Raw genomic sequence first — 19,781 nt, forward strand, 5'->3', positions numbered from 1 at the left:
GGAGAATGTGATAAAGTGAAGTTCTTATTTATGTATTACCTCAAGCTTTCAGGCTTTATTCATGTATGGTTAGCATGTGTATTTAATTCAAATAATTTGCATGTGTATTAGAGGATTCTTTTTCCTATTAACTTTTTGTCATAATCTTCTGCAATAGTGGAATCATTAATTGGTTTATGACAGTGTAAATATTGTAGAACTGAAACCTGGATGAAGAAAGAGTGACTTTTATGTGTACTGCGTAAAACTTAGACACCTGTTTAATTCACCTCTAATACGAGAAACACTTACCTATACACTACTTTCTAAGAGACAAAAGATGCTTACAGACATCTGAATCCTCAAAAATAATCCTTCAGAAAAGTAGGAATGCAAATTTTTAACACTTTGTGAAACAGAAGCAAGAAAATAAGAACATTTCAGTATTGCTACTGTTACACATTGCATTATAGTAAAGGAACAGGGTGAGTTGAGCTCTAACATTCTTCTAGTTGCCTGTGAAGAAAAGACAGTGCTAAAATAAGGAATTTTTATATCTTGCGTTACCTTTGTAAGTGATCTTCCTCCTTGGAGCAGTAGCGACTGCAAAAGTTTTATTTCATGATACCGCAAAGGGGCAAATGCTCTGTAATTTCTTCAGTGTTTGACTTCAGTTGCTATCCTTTACCATACCAGGTACAGTAGTTACAGTGCTAACTAGTGCCCAGCCCGAGTGCAGAGATTTGAGTTCTCTGCAGACACAGGGTTCTTTCCCTGATGAGTCAGCTCCTTCAAAATGCAAATGTTATTTATTTGTTTTTGGCAGAAAGTTCTGTTTCCCTTACCAAATGTCACAGCTGTGCTCTCAGTGAATTTGATGCTTGAGCTGTTAAACAATTTTACGGTAAAAAAGTTCGATTAAATTTTCTTTCTTTTCTTCTCCCCTCTGCTCTCATTTTCCCTTATGTAAAATAAATTAAAAAAATTACTGAACTATTGACAAAGACTGGTTCAAGAGACTCTGACAGCCTTAGGAAATTGAACCCTGAAAGCGGATTAAGTGGCAGACGGTACAAGAAATCACACAGTTGCATGCGATGAGCTAGGCAGGTGTTTACTTTTTACATCTGTGACTGCTAAAGGATGGATAAAATCATGGTAATTATGTACTCTTACGGGCGTACTTTGTGCTTCTCACTTCCGTCTGTTTATTTGTGGAGCTTGATGTCAGAATTGTTGCACAGCTAGGATATTTGGTCCATATCCTACCTAACGGGATAGTAGAGTCGGCACCTTCAGCCATAAAAGTGTTGATGGAGAGAAGGTGGGTGATGAAGGGAGGTAGCACCCAGCAGAGAGGGAAGGCAAAGCAGCAGTGATGGGGTAGCACACACAGCAGTTCATATCTGCTCTTGAAAGCTTTGTCCGCCACACTGAGTTCCTCCTTGCTCTGTCCACGTCCTTTGCGATTCAGGGCTGTTTGGACTTGAGACACCTCAAACGTTTTTTTGTTAACGGACTGTTAGAAGCCCAGGACAGTTTATGATTTAGGTTGAGTAAAGACTGCCTGAAGAAGTTGCTTAGCGTGCTATTAGTGACTGTGAAGGCAGTGCTGCATGGGAACATTTCACTGCCACCGATGCTACATTGTGAACTTCCTCACTGCTGTATGTATAACGGGATTTTTTTGTTGTCGTTAACAGGGTACCTGGTTTGGGTTGTGACGAACTCCAGCACTACGGGAACCACAGTTTCACAGTGAAGAGGCACTGCTGTCACAAATTCTGAAACTACCAGCCAGTCTTCCTTCAGTTTTGGTTTGTGCGAGTCCTTGGTGGAGGTTGCATATATACATGTTTTCATGAAGAGAAGTGAGAAGCCAGAAGGTTATAGACAGATGAGGCCTAAGACTTTTCCTGCCAGTAACTATACTGGCAGCAGCCAGCAGATGCTACAGGAAATACGAGAGAGCCTCAGGAATTTACCTAAACCCTCAGATGCTGCTAAAGCCGATCACAGCATGGGCAAAATGTTATCTGAAGATCCTAGGCAAGGCCGAAATCCCCCTAAATTTGTAACATATCATAAAGTTTTGCAGGAAATAAGAAACTCACTTCTGCCTTTTGCAAACGAAACAACCTCAGCTGTCAAAGGAACATCGGAAGTTAATCGACAAATGCTGCAAGACTTACAAGCTGCTGGCTTTGATGAGGTGAAATGTTTTATTTTCAAGATTTGGTGTTCTGCTAACTATAAGCTACTAGTGCGTGTTGGAGGGGGTATTGGTCATGGAATGTTTGAACAGCATATGATAAGCAAAATAGTTTCTTCAAAATCTGGTAGGTTTCTAATTAGCATATGAAACTGCTAATAGTGGGGAATGAAGAGGAATAGAAGGATTTAGAGAGGCTTGGTTTTGTTTTTGTTTTTCTTCTTTTAAGCTTATTGTGCAGTTCTTATGTGATAGGGGAAGGTTTTAATTATTTATGTAATTTTAGGCAGAGATAAATGGGCACTCTAGGATATGGATTTTGCCTGTGATACTCAACGGAATTTTGGATTGTACTCCATTAAAATATGTTGATAAAATATGGCCATTCTAAATTGAAAGTACCAAATTTTTCAGAAATTAATTTTAATATGCTTTTTACATCTCTGGCTAATAGAAACTCAATCTTTGTGCAGAAAGAAATTTGACTGACTTAAGCACTTTGTCAAATACAGATAAAATAAGGAAGTATCTGACAAAACGAGTTGCAGGGTGTCTTCTCTCTGGTATATTCTCAAGACAAAAATGTCAAGTCCCTTGAAAATCTTGGACATAAGTAATTATTCTGCTGTTTTCATTATAAGAACAGGGAACTAAATAGTAGTTCAATTTATTATTTTTTTTTAAATTATCGACTAAACTTATTTCCATTCATTCATTTTAATAAGTGAAAAGAGTCTGAAACATGGTTTCCAGGAATAAAAAAAATGAATACACTTACAGCTTCTGTGTTTTTACTGAGACTTGCACATCAAAGTAAATTACACCTGTAAACCTGAGTACAAAAGCAGGTTTTAAAAAAAAAAAAAGCTAGCAAGCTACTCATGTTTTCCAGAGGAAAAAGGCACAGTACCACAACAGGGATTGCTCTACCAAGGGTGAGCTTCTCCAAAACTATCAACTGACTTTTCCTCAGCCATGTCCCAGTGTCAGGTGCTCATAGTGTTTTTTTGTGTTCCTTTCGCTTGCTCAAATACACAGTCCAGGCTGTGTTTTCAGTAAGAGTGGAAGGATTTTATGATGGTAAATGATTTTGTAATAATTTGCTCCTGCTCTGTGGTTTGTTGCTGAGGTTAATTTTTTGTGTGTGGGTTTTTTTGCGTGTTTTTGTTCTTTTTTTTTTTTATTTTAAAGTAGATAGGTTCTCAGATCCTTTTTTACAGATTGAACCTGCAGTCATTTTTGCAAACTGAATAATAGTTTGTGGCTGGGTAACAAAGTAAAAAATTATCTCGAATTGGTATTTTTTTTACATCCTTTGTATCTTGAAGCCTTTTGCTCCTACCTTTTGTTCTTGAATACAACTGAGAATTCCCAGGACACTTGGGATTATATGGACCTTTTTTCAGGCAGAGTGCCAGCATCAGCCATTTCTGCCATGTGTTAAGCCACAGTTGTGTTGCCACAATAGTCCATATGGCTTTGGCCCGGGAACACCACCGGGAACAGAAAGCATTTCTCTTGGTGGGGGGTATTCGAGACAGCAGGTAGGAATGAAATGAGAATGTATTTTGAGCTGGGATTGTTTCATGGACTGGATCATAGCTGGGGTGTGTTGGCCAGCTGTAAGCGGCTGGGCTGGGCTGTTTCTGACTTCCATCAGGCATGTTTGTGATTTAGCAGATCACATGTAGAACTTTTTAATTTCATGAGCTCAGGTGCATTACTGGCTTTCTGTAGAGACTAACCTACCTAATCTGTCTATACTAGAGGCTAACTAGAGCTACTAGGTACCAAGTCCATTTTTTGTTTTAATTTGCTCTGATTTGGACCTGTCTGTATAAGTACTGTTTCCTCATCTCAGCTTTTAATGATATTTCCTTAAGGTGTTGAAAATGGATTTAAAGTAACAATACAAATTTGCCATATTGTGGAATTGCCGCTTGGTGACTCAGTCACCACTTGAAGTTTGGAAACATAATGAATATAGTTTTTACTTTTTTAAAAAATATATTGAATGTCACAAACATTCTGGTTATTCCCACCATCCATCAAGTAGTAGGTAGTATTAGAGTTAAAGCTGAACATAAAGATAGATATCAGTATCAGGTGTATGTATATAGATAGTTATATATATATTATATATATGTATAGTATATATAGTATATGTATATCTATATGTATAGTAATTATGGGAGAAAACCCGTATGTGGGGTTTTTTTTGGTGGTGTTTTGGGTTTTTTTGGGGGTGTTTTGTTTGTTTGTTTTTTAATCCTAAATAATTTACAGGAGATCCGTCTTGCTTATTAGGATTCAAGTTCAGTCCTCCTATGTTCTTTGTAAGGTGATAGTCTTCAAGGCACTGAATACTTAATGTCACATCGGTGACCATTTTTTTTCTTCTTCAGCTAGAGGGGAGAGAGATCCTTACTCAGGTCCTCTGGTTAGCGGAGAGGGATCTAAATTTCATCTCTTAAAATATTGCTGAGATTCTGTGTCTTTATGGCTTGGTGATGTGAACATGTGGATTTAGGTTTCTATATTGTAGAATTACTTGCCTAAAAGGACAGTAAAATTGGATTTGAAACAGATTAAGAAGAAAATTAATTAAAGTCTGTAGGTAGAAATGAATCCTATGGTCCTATAAAAGTATATTCAAATTGGAAATTAAATACTCTGGATGACTTAACCTTCTCTTTACACAATGATCAAATAGCATACTGGTGCTGAGAATGTAACAGATCGGTCTTGTCTATAACAGTATTGTTGTTGCTGAAGTAACTGTCTTGTGAAGGAACTATGAGGTCAAAAGTTGTATCTGCTTTTTCTGATAATGTAGTCTGGTCTGTAAGGATTGTGAGCACCTTATTATATCTGGGGTTTTTTATTATTTTAAAATCCTTTTTTAAGATTCTGCTTTGTTCACTGAATTTTATCATTGTTTGTGAAGGATGTGTGTAATTTTGTATGTTTGTAGTGTTAAAAATGTATATAGGCATGCTGAAAGTATAAATGTGGGTTTGAATTTGAAATCTGAGCTCTCTGTTGTGCCGTTGATTTTAGTAGGAGGTGAATGCTGTCTGCGTAGGTAACCTGTTCAAACATAACGTGAACTGAAATGATTGCTTCGATATGACAAAGCATGGCCATAACAAATCACTACAGACAGCATGCTTGATTATAGAGAGTTATGCTGTGGATCTGTTTCAAACTTGTTGAGTCAGCTGCGCAAATCTCCTTCAATATAACTGGGAGAGCAGCGCCTGACTTTTAGCTGTCTCTAGAACTCTGCCTCTGTTGCTTGACCTTGATCTCATCAAGTCAGTGGAAAAAACCCTGGTCCATAATACATTTTCCATTGACAGAGCTGGGGCTGGCCATCAGATCAAAACTTGTGTTTGAATCTCTAAGAACACAGACCCTAAATCTACCACAAAAATAATAGAATTTCTACCAGTAATGTTGTCTTCATCAGGAAGAATTCTTAGGGAGAAAATAATGGATATTTGTTGACAAAAAGTCATGCTGAGTTGAAGGAACATGAGCAAACCCCAAGGTTCTGCATTTCACATTAGGGTATCTTTCATAGAATAATTTAGGTTGGAAGGGGCCTCTAGTGATCATGTAATTAGCTGTTACATGGGGATTGCGTATCAGTAATAAATGCTTATGTAAGCAAACTGTTTGTACCAATAGCAAGATGACACAACTTACATCAAAGTACAATGCTTCAACAAGTTAACTTTTTTTATTGAGGATCCAGACTGTGTTTCAGTGTTTTGGAAGATCTATTGTGGAGAAAACATTTTAAAGTTAGTTTTAAATCTCCTGGCGGAAATCAGTTATGTACTTCGGTAAAATTACTGGAGGGCATTTGGCTAAATAATCATGACTTTTTGTATTTTTGCCATTTTCTTGTAAATTATTTTTTGCATATAATTTTTTTCTTTAGGATATGGTTATACAAGCTCTTAGACAAACTAACAACCGTAGTATAGAAGCTGCCATCGAATTTATAAGTAAAATGAGCTACCAGGATCCTCGCCGGGAACAGATGGTTGCAGCAGCAGCAAGACCTGTCAATGCAGGTATGAAACCACCAGGTAGGTGTATCCACGGTAACACAGTAACTCACTGAGTGTGTTCCTACAGGTGAAAAATATAAAATAGCTCACATGTGCTCACAATGGGACAGAGGAAATGTTGAGATACAGGAGTTTTTTGCTTTTAAAAATAGCATGTAAAGTATATAATGTAACTCTTCTGAATGTAATTCTTCTTCAAGAATTCATGAATTCTTCTGACATTCATTTGACGTGAATTTCTTAAATGTTTCTTTTTATAATGGCATACCTTTAGTATTGTATGTAAGTATTTTATACAAGGAATGGCATTCGGATCTCGTTTCAGTAATTTTTGTCTCTCATTGCTGGGTGATGCCCATATTTTGTTCTTGGTGTCGGGTGCCATTTAGAAGTCAGCGGGGAGCACTGAATTCTTATTTAATGTTTTGTCTCTCTTCCCACAGTCTCCCACACAGCAGCACTACGTATGTGTATTTTTGTGTGTGTATATATGTACACATATATATATTTATATATCATATGGCTACAATATTTGTATTTTAGGATGTCCTGTTTCAAGGTCCCTCTCTCAGCTTTGTTTTTCACTTGGTTCCAGATGTTGTTTGGATGGTTTTCAAGACAGACTTCATGGTTTTTATAGATTTTGGGAGACAGACTATAGCTTTAATAGCAACAGAGTCAGAATTTTGCCACTTGCTATTATTGGTATTTTAACACATGCAAGTACATTTTTAATACATCTTAATGCTTTCTTTTTTTTGAACAGGTTCTAGTAGCATACAGCTAAACAAATGATAACTTTTAAACGCAGCAGAAGTACTGAACTTTTATTTGACCAAAGTTGAGTGCTGAGCTGCTAGCACTGTAAAGTTACATTTTTAATTGACTGTATAGGTTTGAGGAAAAATTAGTAGGCAAGAGTAGCAGAATACAGCATTATTTTTATTTAGTCTCTGAAGCAGGCTTAGTCAGTGCTTGTATGAAGCTGCTAGCTAAATACCACCATTTAGCCATGATTTTCATTGTTACTTGCAAAGATACAGTAATTAACATATTCTTTTACTGAGCACACAGTGACTTTCAGCAGTTGCGGTACTGGATGTGTTTACAAGTAACTCAGTAATAACATTGTAAAAAGCACAATAAGACTGTGTGCACTATCAGTTCCTTGCATATTATTTTGTTTATATGATGCAAAATAATATCTATGAAGTAAATATGTTGCAGAGTTTGGCTCCGTAAGTTTTGCTTTCATACAGTTATAATTCTTGCTTCTATACAACACTTCTACTCATAAATACATGACTTTAAAAATTAAAGTACTTAATCAAATGTTGGAATATAACAAGGAATATAACATGTTTGGAATATAACAAGTTTGGATGAACTGTAGACGTACAAGGATGTAAGCAGGCAGATTGATTTTACAGCATTCAATTAAATTCTAGTTTAAGGATAGTTTTGTAAGTCTTTATAAGTGTTAAACTGAAAGGAATAGCAACATGACTAAACGTATTTTTCTGTGCTATTGCTTTTGCATTTGTACTGAATGAATATCTTCTGAGTGTTGCTTGTATGCATGATTAAAAATACCTAGTCTGCCTAATAATTTTGCATATTACCATTTTTTTCAATTAATAATTGAGTGCATCTGTATTCAAGCAAAATGCATCTTCAGAAAAGTGATTCTGAAAACTGTGATACTGTATTTTCATTGCATTTTATTGCTCTTATACAGTGTACCGAGCATATTGCCGTTGCATGCTGTGTCTTACTAGACAGAGATAAATTTTTTTATGTGAAGTACAGTGGATTGTGCTGTTGGAGAATTCTTGTTCTATTTCTGTGGTAGTTAGCGCAGAAGAATAAAATATTCAAAGCAGTAAATGGAAATAATTTCTAATAATATAAATGCTGTGTTTTCTTGTAAAAGCAGGGGCTGTACAGCAATCAGTTAACCGCAAGCAGAGCTGGAAGGGTTCTAAGGAGTCCCTGGTTCCTCAGCGGCATGGCCCTTCCCTGGGAGATGGTGTAGTTTATCGCTCAGAAAGTCCCAGCTCTCAGCCTGATGTAGGAAGGCCTTTATCTGGATCGGGCGTTGCAGCGTTTGCTCAGGCTCATCCTGGCAACGGACAAAGAGTGAATCCCCCACCTCTACCGCAGATAAGGAGTGTCACTCCTCCTCCTCCACCTCCTCGAGGACAGACACCCCCTCCAAGGGGAACTACTCCTCCACCTCCTTCCTGGGAACCAAACTCTCAAACAAAGCGTTACTCTGGGAACATGGAATATGTGATCTCCCGTATTTCTCCAGTGCCACCAGGAGCGTGGCAGGATGGTTATCCACCTCCACCTATGAATCCTCCACCCATAAATTCTTCCACGCAGGGTCAGAGAGGTATGAGTGCTGTCCCCATTGGCCGGCAGCCAATAATCATGCAGAGTTCTGCCAACAGCAAATATAGCTTTCCCACAGGAAGAGCTGGAATGCAAAACGGCAATTGTCAGACAGAATTCATAGTTCACCAGAATGTGGTGTCTGGGAACTCGGTGAGTCGCCAGCCACCCCCATACCCCATGAATCCAACCAACAGGCAAAGTCCCACAGCACTACAGATGCAGGCAGGAGGATCTGCTCCTCCTTCGGCATACACCAATGGGAATCTTCCTCAGGCAATGATGGTGCCAAATAGAAATAGTCACAACATGGAACTCTATAATACAAATGTAGCTGGAATACCTGCGTCCTGGTCACAGCCCTCCCCTGTTCAACCGCAGTCTTCACCTGGCAATGGGCACGACATGCCTACATGGCAACCCAACGTTCCCGTACGGTCAAATTCTTTCAACAACCATCATGGAAACAGGCAGAGTCACTCAAGCAGCTCTCAGCCTTCGGCTACGACAGTAACAGCTATAACGCCAGCTCCCATTCAGCAACCGGTAAAAAGTATGCGTGTGTTAAAACCAGAGCTACAGACTGCCTTAGCACCCACTCACCCTTCCTGGATGCCGCAACCGGTGCAAACCGTTCAGACCATTCCCTTCTCTGAGAGTCCCTCTGCAAATATGGCAGTTATGTCTCCTGTTGCAGAGGCTCCAAATTACCAGGGTCCCCCACCACCTTACCCAAAACACTTGTTACACCAGAACCCTTCTGTCAATCTGTATGAGACGGGACCCAAACTCAACAAGGAGGAACCGCCTATTTTGTCCAAGGAGGATGAGAATGAGAAGAATTATGAATGTGTTGATTCAACAGATAAAGAAAAGAAACAAATTACAACATCACCTGTTCCTGTTAGAAAAAACAAGAAAGATGAAGAAAGAAGAGAGTCCCGCATTCAAAGCTATTCCCCTCAGGCCTTTAAATTCTTCATGGAGCAGCATGTGGAGAATATACTTAAGTCACATCAGCAGCGTTTGCATCGGAAAAAACAACTAGAGAATGAAATGATGCGGGTAAACTCTTCCTTCTTTCTAAATCTATGACTAGAACTATTCCTGTATGAATTTTAAGAAATATATTTAAATAGCACAGATAATTAGAACATAGTGGTATTGAAGTCTTATTTTTAGTTTTTATGTTTAAGATGTGGCAAGTTCTTCGTTGCTTTGTTTACATACTTCATTGTCTTCTCAGAAATTATTTTTTTTAAGTAAGATTTTTGTGTGTCTAAATAGTTCATCTGGCTCATATGATAAGGCAGCAGATGCAAAACCATTGTTGCATGAACTGAGATTTAACTACATGGCTCGTAGGTTTTTGTTATGGGTTCTATTTTATCTTAATTCTTGAGTAATGTTCAATATTTTAATGATTTTTAAAATACTTTTTTTTTTAAAATAAACGCTGCAAGTTCAAGTAGCAAAATGGGGACGAGTCGTAAGCTGGTTAGTGCATTTGTATAGTCACCCAAACAGCAATACCTTTTACATTCTGCACTTCATTTCCAGTAGTGATACAGGGTTTTAAGTTCACATAAAAAAAAATAAAATCAATATTTAAAAGTTACATTTTTAGAATGAAAGAGACATGGTACTCTTTGCCTAAGTATTGTATAATCCAGACTGTAAGGGCATCTGTTTAAACAAGGGGTAATTGAATGGGATAACAAAAAACATACTTCAACAAAAACATGTAAAATCAACTTCTTTGTGCCTACGTGAAGTCAGTGGTCTATTTCTGGGATTTCAGTATTTTACTAAAACAAATCAAAAAGGTAAAAACTGGAGCTGGTGTATGGATATGTCATTTCAAAAGAGAAAATAGTGAGAAGTAGTGTAAATAAGATTTGCAGAAATGGAAATTTAAGGCGGATTACTTATATATATTTCTTAACAATTGTTGTTGGAAATTTGACATAAGTATATGTACCTCAATTTATTCTATGGAAGAATGTATTTGGCGTATGCCACTTTTTCTTGAAGTGCTGTTTTTTAAATTTATGTTTTCTTACTCTTTGAAAATTCTTACTGTAAGCTGTAGTGTTTTGTAAGTGTTTTCTTAATAATGAATATATAAAATGTTAGCAAGATTTCTTCCTGGAACTCTTTCTAGATCTTTATTCTTAGTCTTCTCTCTTTCCTTTTCACTTCCACTAACAGCTGATTTAAACTGTTAAGGTGTGGGAAGCTTTCCTGAACTCTGTAGCCTCCATCCCTGTGTAGACAAGTAAGATTTTTGGAGAAACAGTATTTATTAAGAATAGCATGATCCCTTTTTAGAGGGCTTTGCATGCAATCCTGCATCAACATTAAGCATGAATTTATTTTGACTATTTTTGAGTATTTTAAATGTATTATAATTAATGTTGATTTGCAAACTTCACTTTCCCTTCCTACTGTGTTGTGTTCCATAGTGTTGCGAGCATAAGTATTACTTATATGAATGCACTGATATAACTTTTCTTGATATTTTCTTGTGCATTTAAGGACCCTAGTAAATGTCTTTTCTTACATGAAATGCAATTTACAATATTTATACTAGATTTAAAGCTGGGATGTTTAATTACAGGGTGAAGGGTGGAAAATGGGCTATCATGCTGCAGCAGACCTCTCCTTTTTCATCAGGGTATAGGAGAGGAATCTCACAATAATGAAGTATAGTTTGGGCCTTCATGAGAAGGAGAAAGGGAAACTAGCTCATTACTTATGGTAATCAGGTCTTCAAATGTCATCTTGACATTTGTAAGTCTTCAAAAATCCCTCCTTCTGCCTTGAAGCATGCCTTAAGCATGTTCATTCACAGAAGAATTAAGATGTTTTTGTCCCGGAAGAGAGTGCCTGGGTATTCCTGCAGTAATGTGTTGAGAAAGGTTCAGCTCCCTACTGCAAATCAGGAAATTATCTATTTCCCACACCCAGTCTTGAAACTACTGCTACCTAGTCCTAGTTATTGCCTGCCTGATGTAAACAAAAAATGTTGTCTCAAGTTTGAGACAGCCTTTCCCATTTAAATCTTACTGAGTTGATATTCCTTGTGAAGTTTGTTCGCGTAGACAAGCATTTTGTATGCGTTTTCCTAATTGCATCTCCTTTGGGTCCATTTTTGTTATGATGCCTGTAAGAAATTTTCTGTGTTCTAACAGTATTTTCTTTTAATAGGTGATGTATAGTATCCTGAAAGCATTTTTAAGATACTGAATGATATCTAATTAATCTCTTCTCACCCTTTTTCTCTGTCACATCTGTTATATTTTGTTCCAAGTTATGTTGTAAGTTGGGCAAAGTAGAAATCTTCTATTGACATGCAGTTCATACAGGCCTAGACTAGTCGTTGCCTAATCCTGATGATGGTCCTGAGTACTGCTACACAGTATCTTAAACATTTGAAACATTAAGGAGATGGAAGCAGCAAGATTTGGTATCAGGAATCAGTAAGATGTAACAGTAAGAAATAGAAGATTTCTAGAGTAGTGCTTGAGTAATGGTTGTGGTGTTTTCAGGGAGTCAATTTGGCCATGTTCAATCAGAACATCCAGGAGAAAATAAGGAAATATACTGTAGGTTGAACTTGAAAATCAGTGCTGCAGGACGGTGATTTCAAGCCAGGTAGGCAGATAAAATAATTGAGATGCTATGAAAAAGGAAACATAAGGTTTTGAAAGTGCTGACAGAAAACAAACAATGAACATAAAGCTATGTGGGTGTAGCGTCACAGAGAAAAGAACACAAAAAAATTAAAGATCCTGCTCATATTAAAACCAAAAAGAAGGGATATTCTGATTCCAGGGCCTGAAATTTGCCAAGAAAGATGGCACTGAAGTTGAATGACACTTCAAAGGGATTGAAGCCAGGAAAAATACACTAGGAGGAACCCAGGTTGGAATACTCTGAGAATGCTCAGTGTGGTTCTTGTAGATAAGGGTTTCCACCCTGTAGGTGATGAGTTTCGTGTGGCCTGTGAGTGTTTCAGCTGTCAGAATGCTAGTGGTGGTGGCCACAACTCCAGGCATGTTCGTTCAAGATAAGGATATGTACACAGACGGGAGCCAAGAGCTGATACCATGGGGAGGAGTGAGCCGCTTCAACAAAATTGCTCTGCTCAGCTTGTTGGTATGTCGAGTGGGGAGCAGTGGAGAGAGTGTGGCTGAAGTCCTGTTAGAGAGAGGTGGGTTCTGTGGTAAGAGGGAAGATCAGGTCTTGGCTTGTGGCAGAGATGTGCTTGGTGTGGGTGGACAGTAGGAGGCAGTGGCGTGTGGATCTGGTTTGTGTAGCTACGCAGGGAAGCGCGAGAGAGTCGTGTACTCCCTTCTGCAGCTGAAAGTCCACGGTCATGGTCAGGAAGCGTAGTGACTTCTGCTCTAACTAGTCTAGAGACTGGAAGCCTTTCCCACTGCAGCTCCCTAGCTTAGCCCTCAGCGTCTTACGGCTCTGAGGCAGGTCTTGGCTTCCTTTAACTCTGCAAAGAGAATCAGGGAGACGATGCAGACTTACTCAGATAAGTGTTACTTGCAGTGGGTTTTATCAGTAGTTTGTAAATTACCCTTTCTGCCCTTGAGAACATGCTCCTTTCTCAAGAACCTTCTGGTGCATGGCACCTCATGCATCTTGCTGTTGAAAGTGATCACATTTTGTTTTGTATCACTCCTATATGTTTTCATAGAGTCCTAATGTATAAATTTTAAAAAAAAAAAAAGCAAAACAAAAGCCCTTTCCCATGCTGTATATGAGTATTTGGTTTGTTATGCCTAAGCCTTGTAATTATAAGAAGATCACCAAAAATTACGAGTACCGTTCATTCTTGGATTTAATTCTGTTTGCTGCACAGGTTGGATTGTCACCCGAAGCCCGAGATCAAATGAGGAAAATGTTGTGCCAGAAAGAGTCTAATTATATTCGGCTAAGAAGAGCTAAAATGGACAAGTCGATGTTTGTAAAAATTAAAACCCTGGGAGTTGGTGCATTTGGAGAAGTTTGCCTAGCAAGAAAAGTGGATACTAATGCTTTATATGCAACAAAAACTCTGAGGAAAAAAGATGTATTGCTTAGAAATCAAGTTGCTCATGTTAAAGCTGAGCGGGATATCCTTGCAGAAGCTGATAATGAATGGGTGGTTCGCCTGTACTATTCATTCCAAGATAAGGACAATTTGTACTTTGTAATGGACTACATTCCAGGAGGTGATATGATGAGTCTCCTAATTAGAATGGGTGTCTTTCCAGAAAATCTGGCACGGTTCTACACAGCAGAACTGACCTGCGCAGTGGAAAGTGTTCATAAAATGGGCTTCATCCACAGAGATATTAAACCTGATAATATCTTGATAGACCGCGATGGTCATATTAAATTGACCGACTTCGGGCTCTGTACAGGTTTTCGATGGACCCACGATTCAAAATACTACCAGAGTGGTAAGAGAAATAGAAAAGGTTTCTTTGTTATTTTGCTGATGTGTCATTTTTTTTGCAAGGAATTAAATAATAAATGAGTAGAAAGATGACTGTGCTGCTGCTTTTCTGAATAATAATGCATCTAACAATATGCCTGTGCATCACTCAAATTATAGAAAGCAACGTTTAGTTAGAGAGTTTGTAAGTATGAGCATTGATTCCTTAAGGGAGAAGGCATGAGCTATGCTGCTGTAAGTTTGTCCCGTTAGTGGCTTCTGAAATTTGGAGAGAGAAAATCACAGTGGTAGCAAGATAATTACATAGACATTTTGAAGATAGGACTGATGTTTTAAATTTAATTGTTCTTGGAAACCTTACCCCAAGTTCTGAGTGTCTCGTGTACTTCCTTTTAGTGTAACCTTTGATTTCTGAAAAAGATTTAAGTAGGCTTTTAAAAATCCTACTTGTTTACTTAAAACAACAGCTAAAAAAAAGTTAGAGCAAAAAAAAAAATATTTTCACAGTTCTGAGAGTGGTAAAATATGGATTTTTTACTAACATTTTTAATTTTCAAAAATAAGACCATATCTTCAAAAACAATTTTTAAATTACTTTTGACTTGTTTCTATCAAAATATCATGTATCTTAGGCCAGACTGTTACGCAGTCTCTGGAGAGAAGTTGAAGATTTAAAATTCGATCTTATTTTTTGATGCTTTAAATATTGGCTTTTTTCTGTTTATATAAGAACCAGAACAATATGCACCTTGTATCCCCAATGCAGTTATGTTAAGGAAAAACTGAGAAAAGGTCAAACTCAATTTTTGACATGACTATGAGAAAGTAACTTAAAACACCAATGTCCTCAAAAGTTGGTATTTTATATCATAAGCAAAAAGTCAAAATCCTGATGTTGATGACCTTTTTAGCTCTTTAGTTGAGTGTTGAAATTGAAAGGTTCTGTCTTACAAGAATTGTTAACGGGTAAAGAAGATTTTGTACTAGTTAAGAACTGAAGGAATCTTCCTCAATTTTGTCATCTTTCTCGCTCAATTGTAGGTGATCATGCACGTCAAGACAGTATGGATTTCAGCAACGAATGGGGTGACCCAGCAAATTGCAGGTGTGGAGATAGGCTGAAGCCGCTTGAGCGAAGGGCTGCGCGTCAGCATCAGCGCTGTCTGGCCCATTCCCTTGTGGGCACCCCCAATTACATCGCGCCAGAAGTATTGTTACGAACAGGTAATGCCTTCTCGCACTGTAATCTCACGGCAGAGTAACTGATATTCAGGTACCTTTCTGCACCTTTCCCAAATATTATATATTTTGACAAAAAATAAATGGTTGTTAACATGGAAATCTTAAATATTGAATAGAATTCTCTTGTGAACCCTTTTTATTCTTAGAAATACAAGATTAAAATTATACTAAAGCTTTGACTACTTTGTTTTGACTTCATTTCAGGTTACACACAGCTGTGTGACTGGTGGAGCGTTGGAGTAATTCTCTTTGAAATGTTAGTGGGGCAGCCTCCATTCCTGGCACAAACACCACTGGAAACACAAATGAAGGTAACTTTAATAGGCTCGTATTAACAGTCTGAAAAAGCAGGCTTGAAATTTAGTCTTTCTAATCTGTTATGGAATCGAAGGTGATTTTTGAGAGTACTGCTTTATCCAGGCGTGTTCTAAATTAGCAAGATTTTAAACTTCACATTGCTGTGGCAGTGCACTTCATTTGTAAAGGGACTTCAAGGATCACGTTCATATCTTATAGCTGGTCATACAGTAAAAATGCCAACTAAAAATCACATATCAGATCTCAGCCGTTCCCTTTCACTTCCTGCATCTGTCCAGTTTTTATTTCCACTTTCTTTTCTTCTCCTTCCAAACCACTTGGTTTCCATGCCCGCTTACTTGCGGAAGATTCCCTTTGGTGACCTGTCTGCAGGTGGACATGCAGGTGCACGCAAAGGTGGAGATGCAGCAGATGACCGTGGCTGCTCAGGGTTACTGGCAGCTCAGAGGCCCTGGTCCCTTTCTTTCTGAGCCCCAGCTGTTTCAGAGAAGCCACCGGGGCAGTCGATGCAGAAAACGGCACCTGCCAAAACTGCATTCAGACTGCAAGATACTAGTTGGCTCAAATGTAGAGCAGTATTGATTTTTTTAACTTTAAATCTGTTATTCTTCCCAGTGCATCAAATAAATCAAAACTTAATTAATCTCTTTTTAAGATTGTAAACCAAGTGTCTGATCTCAGTTTTCAGGCACTGTTTTTAATGGTATCTTTGTTGGTTTATAGCGGGGGTATTCGGTGCCAGACTCTAGTTTAGATTTGGAATGTGAATAAACTTTACCTGGATCTTGCCAGATTTCCAGACAAAATATTTCTTGTATTTTCTGAAAAAGCAGCTTCATGTTTTCCCCTCTCTAGTGTGAAAACACACATATTGAATGATTGCTTTGTGGCTGTTTGGGTTTTTAATTTGTTTTCTTCTAATTTTCACTGTGTTTTTTCCTTTTTATGAAATTGTAAATAAAGTAACACCTCTTTTTGCTTTAAAGGTTATCAACTGGCAAACTGCACTTCATATTCCACCTCAAGCTAAATTGACTCCAGAGGCCTCCGACCTTATTATTAAACTCTGCCGAGGGCCAGAAGATCGTTTAGGCAAAAATGGTGCAGATGAAATAAAAGCTCATCCCTTTTTTAAAACAATTGATTTTTCAAGCGATCTACGGCGACAGTCTGCTTTCTATATTCCCAAAATTGCTCATCCTACGGACACGTCAAACTTTGATCCAGTTGATCCAGATAAATTGTGGAGTGATGATGATAAGGAAGGGAACAGAAATGATACACTTAATGGGTGGTACAAAAATGGAAAACATCCTGAACATGCTTTTTATGAGTTCACCTTCCGAAGGTTTTTTGATGACAATGGCTACCCATACAACAATCCAAAGCCCATTGAGTATGAGTACAGTAATTCCCACAGCTCAGAACAGCAGTCAGATGATGATGATGATGATGATGAACAGGCAGGCAGAGGGGTCCAAAATCGTGACCTGGTTTATGTTTAGTAGAGGAATAAAGATGAAAAGCTAAATAAACTTATTTTGCAGCTGCAGTTTTTGAAAAGTCTCTTCTCTTGAGGACCAAGAGAAGATTGCTAGAGTAAATACATGCTTTTTTTTTTTAAAACACTAAGAAAATTGTGTCTTCTCTTTCCCTCTCTGTACATTTTGTTTCCCCAGAATACAGGGAAATCCTTCTCAAATATTAATTTATTCCAGCATTGTTAATTGTTTAATTTAGAAGAGATTTGATGTTAGGTGAAAAATCACTTGAATTTTATTATCGGTTCTCTGTACTCTAAGTACTCAAAATAGGAAATAGTGATTTTTTTTTTTTATTATTATTTTTTTTTCCCCCTAAGATGATGCCTGGTATCTATTTGTACATATACTGAATAATTTTAGAAAACAAAGCTCTGCTCCAGAATTTCTAATTACGGTTTTTTCCTTGCATTGACCAAATATAAAATCTACTTTACACTAATAAAGCTCTCTGATACATTTCTGAAGAGAAAAAAAAAAAAAAGGCTGCTGTACCGTCACTTCTCACTGCATTTATCCTAATTATTCAGAGTATTGGAAAAACAGAACCATCTATCTGGTGAAGTGTTTCCAGCTGCTGCAGTAGTGGCATCATTCTCAGCTTTAGAATAAGAAAGTGTCAGTCTTGGCTATAGTATGACTGTAAAGTGATGAAGCACTAGAATGAGCATTTTATTAAATCGTAATTGAATTTGGCATTAGTAATACGGTAGCGTGTGACTGGTACTCTCTAAGCAGAAGGACTGCTCACTCAGAAACAACTTGATTGTCTCCTGTCATCAGTTCTTAGGAGAGGAAAAGAGTTGCAGGAAAAACGCTTTCTGAAATCTAGTTTAATTTTCTCACTACAATCCAACTGTAAAGTGTGTACAGTTCTGCTTTTGTTGGAATTTTTAGTTTGAAAAATAAATTTTAAATAGTTTCTTTATTATATGTTTGAGGTAGTAATGGGAAAAGTTTATAAATTATATCTTTTGAGACAGTTGTTGTGGAGACCAGTTTCACTCGCCTGTAATGGTTTTCCTCTTAGTTACGCCCAGGGACAGAGAGGAAATGTCCTGCCCCAGCCCCTCTGAGCTGTCAGTACAGTTTCAGTGGGCCGCCTCTCACAGCCCAGTTCAGAACAGAGTTAGGAACTTACAGCTGTGTCTGCTGCCTTCTGCATGACTGTTCTCATAATTTCCCGCAGCAGGTGAGCAGGCATCTCCTTGGGTCTCGTGGTGGGAGGGTGTTGAGCCTGTTGAGGTTACTGGGAGCAGGGAGGGGGGCAACCCTATAGGTAGCTTCCGTGAGACAAGACCAGGGCCTTACAGGTGAGAGGCAGAAAGAATTACGGTTTTTCTGTCTCTCCTTTCTCCTGAAGCTAAACACAATGGTAAAGAAAATGCACTATTTTTAGTAAACTTCATGTCTTTTAAAACATTTCCTCCTCCTTGGAATTGAATTCCAATGGATAGTCTAATAATGTGCCTGTAAGCATTACTGCTTTCTTAAGTTATTACTTGTGCCGTTGCACTGGCATTGTTGGCTGTCTAAACATCATGGAACTGGTGGTCATAGCTGTTCTTTCAGCAAGCGCCAGTTACTAGTTTATTTTTCTCACCAAGATGGTTTCAGAAATTCTTGTGCACTTCTAGCCGTTTGTTCCCTTTCTGTGCTCCAGTTCAGTGTCTCTCTGTGCCAGCGCCACTGTCTGCAGTACTGGGCTAAATACTGGATCAGTGACAAAGCTGCCTGGTGTTCAGCATTTGGAGGTTTCTTTCTTGTAAGCAGGCACATTTGCGTGATCCAGTTTCTAGTGTGGTCCAAAAAATTATTTATATTGGCATAAATGAGGAAGGAGAGAACTGCAGTAAAGAGGGTTGGCAGCATGGAAACTTCTTAAATGGACTTTTTCATGGAAGAGAATGTTTGTGCAAGTTCACCCCTCTCCTGTGAAATGCTTGTCATGGTTAGATGATGGTTATGAAAAATTGTTTTCTCCAGCAAGTAGTTAATTACTTTCTATAATGAAAATGGGCTTGTAGCTTAATCAAACAGTTTGTGTTCTGTCTGCTTGTTTCACGGCTGTTGAAATAGAAAAGCTTAGTTTAAGATTAGTTTCATTTAGCTTAAATATTATAAAATGGCTGCAGTGTATAACTACTCCATTTTATATATTATGTAAAAAAGATTGTTTTCCATGTAAATAAATCTTTAAAGATTATCCTCCTTCATAGTAAGTATCCCAGTAAAACTGGTCTACTTGTCTTGGAGTAAAGTATAATATATTACTGGTTAAAGGTAATTTAATCAAGCCTGCCCTACCATTTGTGAAGTGTGCAGAGAAAATAATGTCAATTCTTCATTAAATTGACTGTTAAAATTGCCTTTTTATCTGAGTATATTTCTCCTCTGCCTGCATTGTATTATGTTATATTCCTGTTTAACACTAACTGGCCAGTGTGTTTTAAAAAAAAAAAAAAAAAAAAGTCCTGTAGGGCACCATACTTCTATACAAGCAAACCCAATTTCTTTTATTAAAGGAAAATATACAGTCTTTTAAGGACATGTGC

At 37.8% G+C, this 19,781-nt stretch overlaps 1 protein-coding gene across 2 annotated transcripts; it reads left to right on the top strand.

Annotated features, from left to right (window-relative positions):
• Window positions 1–1,756: 1,756 nt before the first annotated feature.
• LATS1 (large tumor suppressor kinase 1) lies at window positions 1,757–19,581 on the top strand. Of its 2 annotated transcripts, none has more exons than XM_074163878.1 (7): window positions 1,757–2,191; window positions 6,141–6,291; window positions 8,210–9,735; window positions 13,547–14,129; window positions 15,167–15,349; window positions 15,572–15,678; window positions 16,672–19,581. In XM_074163878.1, the coding sequence occupies exons 1-7, from the start codon at window positions 1,841–1,843 to the stop codon at window positions 17,188–17,190; spliced, it is 3,420 nt and encodes a 1,139-aa protein (XP_074019979.1). In that variant the 5' UTR covers window positions 1,757–1,840; the 3' UTR covers window positions 17,191–19,581. The 2 variants fall into 2 exon arrangements, with proteins under 2 accessions (XP_074019979.1, XP_074019971.1); XM_074163870.1 differs by having other exon boundaries at window positions 1,841–2,191; window positions 8,207–9,735.
• The last annotated feature ends 200 nt before the right edge of the window (window positions 19,582–19,781 follow it).

Source organism: Numenius arquata, chromosome 2, assembly GCF_964106895.1.
Source record: "Numenius arquata chromosome 2, bNumArq3.hap1.1, whole genome shotgun sequence".
NCBI lineage: Eukaryota > Metazoa > Chordata > Aves > Charadriiformes > Scolopacidae > Numenius > Numenius arquata.

Coding starts and splice junctions, on each gene's coding strand:
- LATS1 (XM_074163870.1), top strand. CDS start 1,841: ATGAAGAGAAGTGAGAAGCCAGAAGGTTATAGACAGATGAGGCCTAAG. Junction 2,192..6,140: donor AAGCTGCTGGCTTTGATGAG/GTGAAATGTTTT, acceptor TTTTTTCTTTAG/GATATGGTTATACAAGCTCT. Junction 14,130..15,166: donor TTCAAAATACTACCAGAGTG/GTAAGAGAAATA, acceptor GCTCAATTGTAG/GTGATCATGCACGTCAAGAC.